Source organism: Globicephala melas, chromosome 15 (assembly GCF_963455315.2).
Source record: "Globicephala melas chromosome 15, mGloMel1.2, whole genome shotgun sequence".
NCBI lineage: Eukaryota > Metazoa > Chordata > Mammalia > Artiodactyla > Delphinidae > Globicephala > Globicephala melas.
The window spans coordinates 70664945-70676935 of record NC_083328.1 but is presented as its reverse complement, the minus strand read 5'-3'; the positions used below and the strand labels follow the sequence as shown (position 1 = coordinate 70676935).

Genomic DNA, 11991 nt, shown 5'->3' with positions numbered 1-11991 from the left:
TTTTATGGCTGAGTAATATTCCATTGTATATATGTGCCACATCTTCTTCATACATTCGTCTGTCGATGGACACTTAGGTTGCTTCCATGTCCTGGCTATTGTAAATAGAGCTGCAATGAACATTGTGGTACATGACTCTTTTTGAATTATGGTTTTCTCAGGGTATATGGCCAGTAGTGGGATTGTACCCCAGCAGAATTTAATCTTATGGATCAGTGGTAATATGGTTATAAAGAAGAAAAATTCTTTACAAGAAGGCAGTCAAAGCTTACATTTCCTTTTATTTAATCTTTAGTTTACATATATTCATACATTCATGTTCAACCTGGCCAAAGCCCAACTGTAGCCTCAGATGATTTCCAGGCAACCATTCACAAATTTAGTGAGTTTACATTTTCAAAGAACTAAAACCACCATCAAAATAAAAAGACAAGTGATTTTCAAAAAATTCAAAAAGCAGAGTGTTTATTTGTCCAAGAGAGACTCAGACTTCAAGATAAATTCTATAATCTCCAAACTGTTGCAACAAAAGTAACATACATGTGGAATTTGCTTATGGAATTACACTTAGCATTCAACAAGAAAATGCTACTCTTTTGTAGCAGACATATTTTTGCTTCTAGTTCTCCATTTCTGTAATAAACATGAAGCCATGTGCTTATAAAACCTGACCCTAAGAAACCTAAAATATAAAATTCTGAGCAAAGGTCATAATTATGATAATCTGATTTAAAATTTTTAAACCTTATGAGATGGATCTGTAGAGATTTAGTTGACAGTGCTTCACAGTATCAAACTTTTCTTTTTATGAATAACTGCAAACTGACTTCTTTTGGATGAATCTGACTCACCCATATTTCAAACTAACATTTTAAATTTCCATGTCTAGTTCTGTTGTTCCCCCTTCATTTACTCCTGGAGATATTTTCTTTAACAAGAAATTCATCTCCTCCTTGGTTATTCAGTGGTTCAGTTCCCATAGGAGTGGCAGGAAAAATGCTTGATTCTTTCCCTTTATTTACTAGTTGTCAAAATGATGAGTTGATTTCTCCAAAGGTATCCATTAGTTTAAGTACATTATGAACGTCTGGATTTAAACATATGTGTGTATTTCCATGCATTGCAGTTAATACTCTTATTGAGGCTCAAACCGTCCCACCTTTGGCCTGTGAGCCTTTCTGATTGGCTTCTGTGTCCTCCTGAAATGACCTCAGCAGTGTTTGATAGCTTATGGTTTCCTTGCTTTCCGGTTTGACAAGATGGCCCCGGCCTCATCTTGCCTCAAGCCTGAAAAATGGTGTCTGTGTGTGTGTGGTTTTTTTTTTTTTTCTTTTCTTTTTGGCCGCACGGCTTGTGGGATGTCAGTTCCCCAACCAGGGGTTGAAGCCAGGCCATGGGAATTAAAGCCCGGAATCCTAACCACTAGGCCACCAGGGAAATCCCCAAAATGGTGTTTATAAACAGCAATAAATCTATGGGTATTAAGGGAACTCATCTATCCAAAACACTGGAGGTCTTAACATCTAGCCCAATGCTTGGTGCATAGCAAATTGTTAATAAGTGTTGGTTGGCTAAATAAATTAATGATGATCACCTTCACTAGATTTTAAGTTGCTGGAAGTGAGAGGCCATATAATTCGAACAAGTATTTGTTGAATAAATAAATGAAGGAATGAAACCCAACAAATTAGGCGATACCACTGAAGTCTCAGGCAGGGCAGAGCCCTGATATTCGTAGTCTTCTATCACCCCCTGGTGGGGAAGGGCAGGTCATGGTTCTCCAATGCCTTCAAATCTAGCGAAGTGTTTTTCAAACTACAGATCCCCACCCACTAGTGAGTTGTAAAATCAATTCAATGGGTCATGATCAGCATGTTTAAAAAATTGAATTTATAATTGAATAGAAAATATTAGAGTGCCTCACACATAGTAGAGGCAAACTCTGTCATGAACTGTCATAAAGCTATATTTATAGCTATACCTATATATTTATTAGCATATATATTCACTTATGAATGAATATATATATTTTTATATATATACAATATATATATTTATATACATATATATATTTATATGTGTACTGGATCACAACCAGTGATTTGTTGATAAATGTTTAACAACTATCTCTCTAGGGGAAAATGTATAAGTATGTATGTACATAAGTGTATTATAAATTTCTCTTTTTTTTTCTTTTCTTTCTTTTTTTTTTTTTGGCTGCATCGTGCGGCATGCAGGATCCTAGTTCCCCCACCAGGGATCGAACCCATGCCCCCTGCATTGGGAGAGCAGAGTCTTAACCACTGGATTGCCAGAGACGTCCCCAAATTTTATTTATTTACTATTTATTTGACCACACCGCAGATCTTATTTCCCTGAGCAGGGATCGAACCTGTGCCCCCTGCAGTGGAAGCGTGGAGTCCTAACCACTGGACCATCAGGGATTCCCCAACTTTCTCTTAATATAAAGAATGTGTAGCCATAATTTTAAAATAATAAAATATACAAATTCTCTTTACTGTAAATTCCATATAGCGAACTGATTCTCCCAGAACGCTTTCATTGATGTTTGCTGGACTCTTGTATCCATCGCCAACCTATAGTTTCAGTTCAACCATGTTTGACAAATGGAGCTGCATACCAGTCTAGACAGTCGACAAACCAAATAAAGCCCTGATTTATAGCACCTGCCATTTCCCTTAGTGTAAATACTCCTACCAGGGCTGGTTTCAAGCTACAAATGTGACACCAATGAACACACAGTTGGGAAAAGTTGCATGGTAACATACTATACAATAGATGTAAGCAACCTCAGGGGCATAGGTAATAGTGAAACAGAGTAAAATAATTTGGAAATGATGGGTTTTGAATAGTTATTGTGCATTTAATTGTTCATTTATATAATGTGATTTTTAATACTGGCTTTAACGATCAGCTGGCAGAAGTCCGGAAAATTTAACAATCTGTTCTCGCCATCCATATGAGTTCGCTCCAGCACACAGCTGGACCCACAACATGAATATGTATTTCTTCACATGGGTTGAAGTTTTTAAAAAAGAAAAGAAAACTTCAGAGACCTACAAAATTTCAGGTCTGGGTGTAGCTCAGTCTTCAAAAATTTCCAGGGATTAAGCTGTAGAGTTTCAAATAGAACAAACCCGTTTCCTTTCTAGAGAAATACAAATCCTGAAACATACAGGAGGTATGTTTTAGCTGGTTCCTCTGGGTGATGTCTAGAGTTTCTGTCACCTAGCGCCCTTTCCCCTTTTCTTGGGGGTGGGGGATTAGCATCTAGCATTTCGTCAAGGGGGACCACTTAGCTAATAATGTCCAGTGTATCTCCCTGTTCTTTATTTTATTTATTTATAAATTTATAAATTTATTTATTTAGGCTGCATTGTGTCTTTGTTGCTGTGTGCAGGCTTTCTCCAGTTGCGGCGAGCGGGGGCTACTTTTCATTGAGGTGTGCAGTCTTCTCCTTGTGGTGGCTTCTCTTGTTGTGGAGCACGGGCTCTAGGCGCGTGGGCTTCAGTAGTTGTGGCATGCGGGCTTAGTAGTTGTGGCTCGCGGGCTCTAGAGCGCAGGCTCAGTAGTTGTGGTGCATGGACTTAGTTGCTCCGCAGCATGTGGCATCTTCCCGGACCAGGGATCGAACCCGTGTCCCCTGCATTGGCAGGCGGATTCTTAACCACTGCACAACCTGGGAAGTCCTACCTCCCTGTTCTTAACCATTATGCAGCTTGCTATGGAAAGTAACAATAATTCAGCACCTGACAATCTTCAGGAGATACAGACGGTTTCAGATACTATTTATAAGCTGCCTTCACAATTAACATCTTGCCAGCTGTGTGGTTTTTATCTCCAATCATGAAAAGGCAAATTAGTATAATCACCAGTGCCTTTGCTTTTTTCAACCTAGCTTTTTGAAGACCCAGAGACGTCTTGCTACATAAAAACTATGATCAGAGAAATGCAATTTACCGATCACCTTGAGACAGTTTTAAGGCATTAATACTTTTACTCCTATTAGTTTATTGATTCCCTGCATGAGAGATTTTAAACATCATTGTATTATACGTGTAAATCAGGCCAGTGTTTCCCAAAGTGCAGTAGCTATCCTTGGTTTAGGGACACGAGATTATTTTAGGCAGTTAGAGATGATGCATATTTCAATAGAAATTTTTTTTATAATAGAAAAAACATAACTGGCACACAGAATCTATTATTCCATGGATATTTCTGCTTGGGAGGCTATTGAATAAGTATCTCAGTTTTAAATGTGTGTTGTTTAAAGAAAAATGTTAAGGAATAATAGTATTGGTGGTATACGGACATAGCAAAAACTGTTAAGGTGGACGTAATGTGTTGAATGGTGACACCCCCCCCCCAAAAAAAAGATATGTCAAAGTCTTGATCCCTGGTACTTAGGAATGTGACCTTATTTGGAAATAGGGTCGTTGCACATATAATTAAGGATCTCAAGATGAGATTATCCTGATTTAGAGTGGACCCTAATCCAATAACTAGTGTCCTTATAAGGGACAGAAGGAGAGAGGACACACAGAGACACAGAAGGGAGAAGCCCACATGAAGACGGAGGCAAAGATTGCAGTGATGCAGCCACGAGCCAAGGAATGCCAAGACTGCCAGCAGTCACAGAAGCTAGGAGAGAGCTACGGAAAGGGTCCTCCCTCAGAGCCTCCAGAAGGAACCAATCCTGTCAGCAGCTTCATTTCAGACTCTGGTCTCCAGAACTGTCAGAGAATAAATTTCTGTTCGTTTAAGCCAACATAGTTGTGGTAATTTGTTATGGCAGCACTAGGAAACTAATACAGTGGCAAAGAAATGCCGCAAGGTTGGGAAACAATTAGACACCCAGCCATGACAGGGGATGAGTGGGTTTAACTCTGTGATAAACGAGTGACTGAGTCATCAACGCCCTCATCTGATGGCCGTTAACCCCCAGCGTCCAGCATTTTCTCTCAATACCAATCACAGTTGTTTTAAAAGTGAAAATAAAGCTAATAATTTAAAATGCAAATCTAATGGTTATTTTATGCATTTATTTTCTCATGTCCGTATGTCTGGACCACCATAATGAACCTCGAGTTCATAAACTAACTCGGGAAAGGTTGATCTCCTCTTGGCTCCCCATGTTACAGATGAGAAAACTAAGGCTCAGATGGAGGAAGCATCTCCAAGAGAGACTAAATGATGCTGGGACCACTGCTCCAATTCCTACAACTCTACGTTTATTCTTCCCCACCTCCAGCAAATATTTCCACAAGCGCTTTTTCCTCCGATCAGAGCAAGGCACAGAGGATGTGTGCCTTTCCTTACCGGGAGCATGTTACCCTGGCGGCGGGATTTCGAGAAGGCAAGGAGGCAAGCGAGGATTTTGGAAACAGGAGCGCTGCAGGGGCCGCCGGTGGCCAGGAGGGGGAGCGCGCGGGCTCCGGAGCGCTCACGCTCCTCGGGGGCGGGGCCTGCGAGCGGCGCGCGTGCGCTCAAAGGGAGGCGGTGGCGCCGGCCAAGACGAAGGGCCAGACGGTGGCCGAGAGGGCACGGGGAGGCTGACGGAGGCCGGCAGGTCGGGCATGGAGCACCTGGAGCGCTGCGCGTGGGCCCTCAGGGGGACGCTGGTGCGGGCAGTCGTACGGCGCTACCTGCCCTGGGCCCTGGTGGCCTCCATGCTGGCGGGCTCCCTCCTCAAGGAGCTTTCCCCTCTGCCCGAGAGCTATCTCAGCAACAAGCGCAACGTCTTCAACGTGTGAGTGCGCCCCGGGTCCTCTCCTGTCCCTGCCGTAGCTGTCGCCTTGCCCAGAGAGCCGGGGGTTAGCTGCCCTGATGGACGAGTCATTGGAAGGGGAGATCCTTCTCCCCTTCGTGATAGCAGCGTCTGCACGCGTGTCGCGATGGAGGGACCCCGGAATAGCTAGTGTCACTAGCAAGTCGCGTTTGCACACCCAAACCAGACAGTCTGAGCTTGACTGGGCAGGGTGGTGTGTGTGTCTGTGTGTGTGTAGGGGTGGGGGGTGGGAAGGGGGGTGAACCGGCCTGTGTCGCTGCTCCCCCTGCCTCCCTTTGTGGGGTTAGGAGTTGGCCCCTGCCCTGGGGGAGATGCCACCTCCCTCCTGCCTGCCAATGTCAGACCCTGCGCCTCCGCCCTAAATCTGATACCCCCCAGCTGCTGACAGAATCCCATCACACCTGGGTGGGGCAAGCAGACCTGCCTTCTTTCGCCAGCACCCCCCGCCCCCCACCTTTGAGAGCCTGTCCTAGCCCATGCCAACCCCCGTTCCAAGACAGTCGCCCCGGAGTGGAACCCTCCAGTCCGTGACCTTACCCCTGGATCTGCTTGGATTTTCTCAGTAACTCAAAGTTCATGGCAGTGGCCTAGGAACACCATCCCAGCCGGGCCCTTTGAGACTTCTCCTTAAGTCCACCCACCCCCTCCTTTTTTTTTTTTTTTTTTTTAATCTCTTGGATTTTAAGTTTATCGACGCAAACACCGTTGCAATAGTAAAGGGAAACTCTGAAAGATAAAACTCCTCCCCTGACGTGAGCTTCGACTCTCCTTGGGAGGTGCAGTGTCTGCAGCATCTCCCAAAAGTCAGTCCAACTTTGGTTATCTACTTAAAACCCTGGTTTCTCTCTCCAGCAGTTTCCTCAAATACCTGACAGGTCTTGGCTGTGGCCAGATCCTTGCATATCAGTCCCAGGGAAGATTTTAGCGACAGGCCCTTGGGTAGTGTCTGAAGAACCTTTGGAACCCAGGAAGAGTCCTTCTGTCCTTTGTGCACCTTCCTTCCTCACCCACCCTCAGGCTGGGCTGAGAATAGGTTATGAGAGTGGTCATGGCCCCAAGCCTCTTGCATATGTGTTTACCGCACCTGGTCCCCAGCTCAGCCACCTTTGATGAGGGCAGGGGAGGCAGACAAGACAGCTGCTGCTTGATCTGGCCTGGATGAGCTGGGAGCCGAAGAGCCTGGCAGACAAGTCCCTGTCTTTTGCGAGTTGCCGTGGATTCTGGTGTTTTGCTCCACACCTCTATGCCAGTTAATTATTGAAAGGGAACTAGTGAATCATTGGCTCTGGATTTAAAAATCGTTGGGTCCCCTCAGTTCTATTTAACAGTTGAGGAAATGGAGGCCTGGAGGTGTGGTAATAAGTCAGAGTCAGGATTTGAACCTGGGTCTTCTAGCGTGAAGTCAAGCTCTGTCTGTTCATTTCTACCACGTAGGAAAAAGCCTTGGTGTAGAAAAAGCCTGGGCTTTGGGGCTGGCCAAACCTTGGTTTAACCTGGGCTTGCTGGTCATGTGAGTGTGGTCCTGGCAAGTTACTGAACTATTCTTTACCTATAATATGGGGCTAGTGACACCTTCCCCCCGAGGTAACTGTGAGTATTCTATGGGAAAGTGGATGTATGTGAAAGCTCTGTAATTACTTGCCTCAGCAAATAGCGTAGTGCTTAAGATCACAGAACCTGGGTTTAAATCCCGGCTCCACCACTGATGACCTCTGCTTTGGGCATGATGCTTCTCTGTGCCTCTGTTTTCTTCTGTGTAAAATAGGGATGATAGCAGTACCTACCTCATAGAGTTGTGTAAGGATTCAATAGTTAATACACTTAAAGTACTTAGTGAGTGACGTTGTGGTCTATAGCTTTTATCACCTATTTCTCCTTTTTCCCTCCCTCGAGAGTCCAGGGTCCTGAGTGATGACATTGCTCCCTCTCCGCCATGTCCCCGTCTTCACTTCCACTTTCTTCCTCTGCCAGGTATTTTGTCAAAATGGCCTGGGCCTGGACCTTCTGTCTCCTCCTGCCTTTCATCACCCTCACCAACTACCACCTGATGGGCAAGGCCGGCCTGGTCCTGCGGCGGCTGAGCACACTGCTTGTGGGCACGGCCATCTGGTACGTGGGCACAGCCGTCTTCGCCAACATTGAGCACTACACAGGCAGCTGCTACCAGTCGCCAGCCCTGGAGGGGGTGAGAAAGGAGCACCAGAGTAAGCAGCAGTGCCACGGGGAAGGAGGCTTTTGGCATGGCTTTGACATCTCAGGCCACTCCTTCCTGCTCACCTTCTGTGTCCTTATGATTGTGGAGGAGATGGCTGTGCTGCACGAGCTGAGGACGGACCGAAGCCACTGGCTTCACGCGGCCATCACCACCCTGGGGGTCGCCCTGGGCCTCCTGACCTTCATCTGGGTGTGGATGTTTCTGTGCACGGCCGTTTACTTTCACAACTTGTCCCAGAAAGTGTTTGGCACCCTGTTCGGTCTGCTGGGCTGGTACGGGACGTACGGGTGTTGGTATCTGAAATCCTTCTCTCCAGGACTTCCTCCCCAGAGCTCTAGTTTGAATCTGAAGCAAGACGGTTACAAGAAATAAAAGAGAAGCAAAAGGGCTGACAGCAGGACAGTGGCTAATAGATTTTCCACTTATCTTTCTTAGTTATCGACTAAATTGTTGATCCCGCTTCCTGGAGGAAGCTTACCAGGCAGTGTGTGGGGTGGGGGTGGGGTGGAGTCTGGGGGGCGAGCAAGGTCAGGCCCCAGACTGTCCCTGGTGGCATCGCCCTGTGTCACAAGCACCGCCACTCCCAATCAGGCACTTTGCGTTGCTGGCAAGACTTGACCTTAATCTGGAACATCCCTTTTGGCCGAAGAGGGCCAAGCTCTGGCTCAGCGAGAGGGCGGGATTGGGAAAGCCTCTGTTGTGTGGCTGAAGTGGGGCCGGGGCCTCAGGACTCTCTTCTGCTGCCATCAGATGCTCCCTGATTCTTCCTTATCTTCTGTGTCAATGGCTATTAGTGGTGTTATTTAACAGTAGTTCCCTCTGGTCAGTTTTGCAGAAGCATTTATTTCCAGCAGGGTTCTTTATGAAACAACCAACTGCCTGAAAGACACATTCTGGTTGTAGTATTTATTTCGTCCGCGGAATGTCAAATATTGCAAGTGGCTCGTGATTAGCTACCAAAACAGTTAACCTGGAGTGCCTCTGCGACAGAGTATTGGATGATTTTTAGGTAACGAACATTGATACTTTTCTGTCCATGTTGTCTATTATATATTGGTTTTCGGAGCAATAAGATTACTTCCCCACCCCCATTGTGAGTGAATGCTTTATAGTTTTTGATAACAATCATGGCGTTTGTTCTTTGTTGACAGAACTCCAGAAAATGACTCACGACTCTGCACTTTGGCACATGTGTAGATTGCTTTGAGGGTTTTTTCGAACACTCTTGGCCTACGGTATTGAATTCAAGCACACGGGACTCTTTTCTCTGTTAGGAATAAAACCGGAGAGCAGACGTTTTCGTAACCTGTTGAATTTTAAGCTGAGTCAGGGTAATTTTGCAAAATGCATATTGGCACTGAACCTCCCCTGACCACCCGTCAGTGGTGTAGACTGAGTGGTGCTTCAGAGTTGTGTGATAATAAGCCTTCTGTTCATCGCTGTGGCCCAAGGCACTTTTACCCTTTTGGACAAGGTTATGCTAAGTCAGAAGTGGACGAAAATATCTTCCCTTGCTTCTGATGGCAAGAAGCCAACCTGTCTGCAAAAATGTCCCTGATAAATGGCGGCTTGACTTTGGCCCACCCTCCTCTTACTTGGACCACCGCCCAAACCAGACCAAACGGGCCTGTCCATCTGCCCTTGAACTCAACCTTTTATTTCCCCTGGGCAGCGCTCCTCAATTTCCAGCCTTGTCCTTGTGTGGCCCTCACCTTGGGAGTGCTGGGAGTGGTGAGATGCCCTGTCCCCTGTGCCCCACCAAGGCACAGTTACCGCTCTGTGATGAGATACCCCTTCCCTCTCTCAGGGTGTCTCTTAAGCCTTTCGAACCAAGCCCCTTGCGTTTTGGATAATCATCCTGGAAGCTTCTTTGACGCCCCTCCCGCCCCAGTCAAGCCTGGTAATAGCATTAACTGATGAGCACTGCACTCGCCTGGCTTAACTCAAGCTTAGGTTGGTAGGAGTCTGAGGTCTGGAAAATCTTCAGTGTAAAATGTATTGCGTATAAATATGTACTTAAAATATGTAGTTCGTATCTCATCTGGCCACAGGTTAACCTGTATCGATCAAAATGTGGGGTGTGATACATTGTACCCAAAGGTGGCAGAAACACCTGACAGTGAGATTTCGAAGGTGTCACCGTGGTGCTTTGGGAGCGTTGGCAAGCTATGATGGGCCCCGGGAGAATTGTTTTGCCCCCTGGAGCTTACATCTGAAAACGGGGGTGGTGGAAGTGGGGCCGGGGTAGGTGGCAGGGGCTTGCTGAAGGGATGGACATCTCTCCTACGTTTCACGTTCAGCACCAAAAGGCAACAGGCACAAGGTGACGCCAGAAGTTCACTATCCCACTTAAATGTCCAGACGTTTCTCTCCTGCAGGTCTGACTCAGGCTCAGCCTTACTCTGACTCTGCGGAAAGCGTCCATTACCGAATCTTGTATATCGAGGAGTCTTCTGCCACTTCCTGTTCAGTCTTAGCACCTTTGCCTGTCTCTAGGGAACATGCTCTCAGTCCCTGTGTGACACAGCGTGGCAAGGCTGAAAGTTTAGGCAAATGTGAGATGTGGGTCCAAATCGTGTCTGACCCTGGTCAAGCCTCAATTTCCCCATCTGTAAAATGGAGGTGGTACTGTCAGGATGAAGGGAATATGTATGTGAAATGCCCAGCACATGGGCATAGCAGGTGATAACCCCCCTGCCTCCTCTTTCTTGATTAAGCCTTTAGAACCTTATGGCTCCTCTGGAGAAGGCAGGGAAACTAATATGTTCTTTGGAGTGCCGTTTGGGGTCTGGGTGTCCTGCTGAAGTAGCCTTGTATTGTCTTTTGAAAAGCGTCTGTTCCCCAGGTGCTGAACAAGAGGGTTTTGAGGGCCTCTGTGATCACAGAATACCACCGTGCTTGGTTGTCTCTCCGTGTTGAGGTTCGTTCACCGGCGCCTCACTTTCCACGTGCATCTGTCGTCGTCTGAGTACCAGATTGTATTTAGAGAATGGCTCTCACCACTGTTATGTACACGTACAGATCGTGTGTGTAAACAGGCAAATTAAACTAGAGATAATGAAATCCCACATTCCTGCATTTCGTGTGTTCTTTTCCAAAACCCTCAATTCCAGAACCAGGACAGCTCAGCCCATTTTATGAAAGGAGAGTAATCCTTACTGGAGCTACTCGCTGTGTATAGGGGAATTTCAAGGCTGTAGTCACTCTTATTTTCTTTCTCCTCAATCCTGTGACCTAAGGATATGTTGTCATGTATTTCTCAGCCTGATTTACTCCTTCCCTTTGTGCCACATCTGTGTCTCAGAGTCCTGAGGCCTGGATCAGCCGGATTTGGGAGCAGTTTTCTTGGCAGTAAGAGGAAGGTTACACAAGAGCAGTTACAAAGTTCACTCAAATGAGGTCATCTGTGAAAAAGCCCTGGAGGCCTATACCCGTGTGAGGACTTTTCGTACCTTTTAGCGCCCTCTCCCGTCAGGTCAGCCTGACCTGATTGGCCCCTCCACGTAGTATCTGTCAAAAGCCCAATGGCTCCAGGATTTGAAGCTCCTCCTTTGGCAGAACTTCCCTGTTCAGATTCCGTTGGCAGCACCAAACCCTTCTTGAGTTTATCCTGTGAGCCAGGAGCTAGGACAGGATAATGAACTCCCTCCCTCCTGGAGCTTGTGGTCCAAAATCTATCCCTTCAGAGCTTAAGGTGTGAGTGGGGTTGCAAAGTTTGATTTTGCTACCTCTGTGCGTTTTTTGTTTTTTTTTGTTTTTTTTTTGCGGTACGTGGGCCTCTCACTGTTGTGGCCTCTCCCGTTGCGGAGCACAGGCTCCGGACGCGCAGGCCCAGTGGCCATGGCTCACGGGCCCAGCCGCTCCGCGGCATGTGGGATCTTCCCGGACCAGGGCACGAACCCATGTACCCTGCATTGGCAGGCAGACTCTCAACCACTGCGCCACCAGGGAAGCCCACCTCTGTGTG

The 11991-nt window shown here is 46.5% G+C and overlaps 1 protein-coding gene and 1 non-coding gene across 2 annotated transcripts; one reads left to right on the top strand and one right to left on the bottom strand.

The window, feature by feature from the left end:
- Positions 1 to 2371: 2371 nt before the first annotated feature.
- Positions 2372 to 2444, bottom strand: TRNAW-CCA (transfer RNA tryptophan (anticodon CCA)). The gene has a single exon. It is a non-coding gene; the product is annotated as a tRNA-Trp (tRNA).
- A 3079-nt stretch (positions 2445 to 5523) lies between these two features.
- On the top strand, positions 5524 to 11094 carry FITM2 (fat storage inducing transmembrane protein 2). The gene is made up of 2 exons (XM_030843496.2): positions 5524 to 5770; positions 7781 to 11094. The coding sequence occupies exons 1-2, from the start codon at positions 5598 to 5600 to the stop codon at positions 8394 to 8396; spliced, it is 789 nt and encodes a 262-aa protein (XP_030699356.1). The 5' UTR covers positions 5524 to 5597; the 3' UTR covers positions 8397 to 11094.
- Positions 11095 to 11991: the final 897 nt, after the last annotated feature.

Bases quoted from the DNA above. Each gene is read 5' to 3' on its own strand.
- FITM2 (XM_030843496.2), top strand. From the start codon at position 5,598: ATGGAGCACCTGGAGCGCTGCGCGTGGGCCCTCAGGGGGACGCTGGTG. The intron at 5,771-7,780 runs GTGAGTGCGCCC...TTCCTCTGCCAG, and splicing joins AAGCGCAACGTCTTCAACGT to GTATTTTGTCAAAATGGCCT.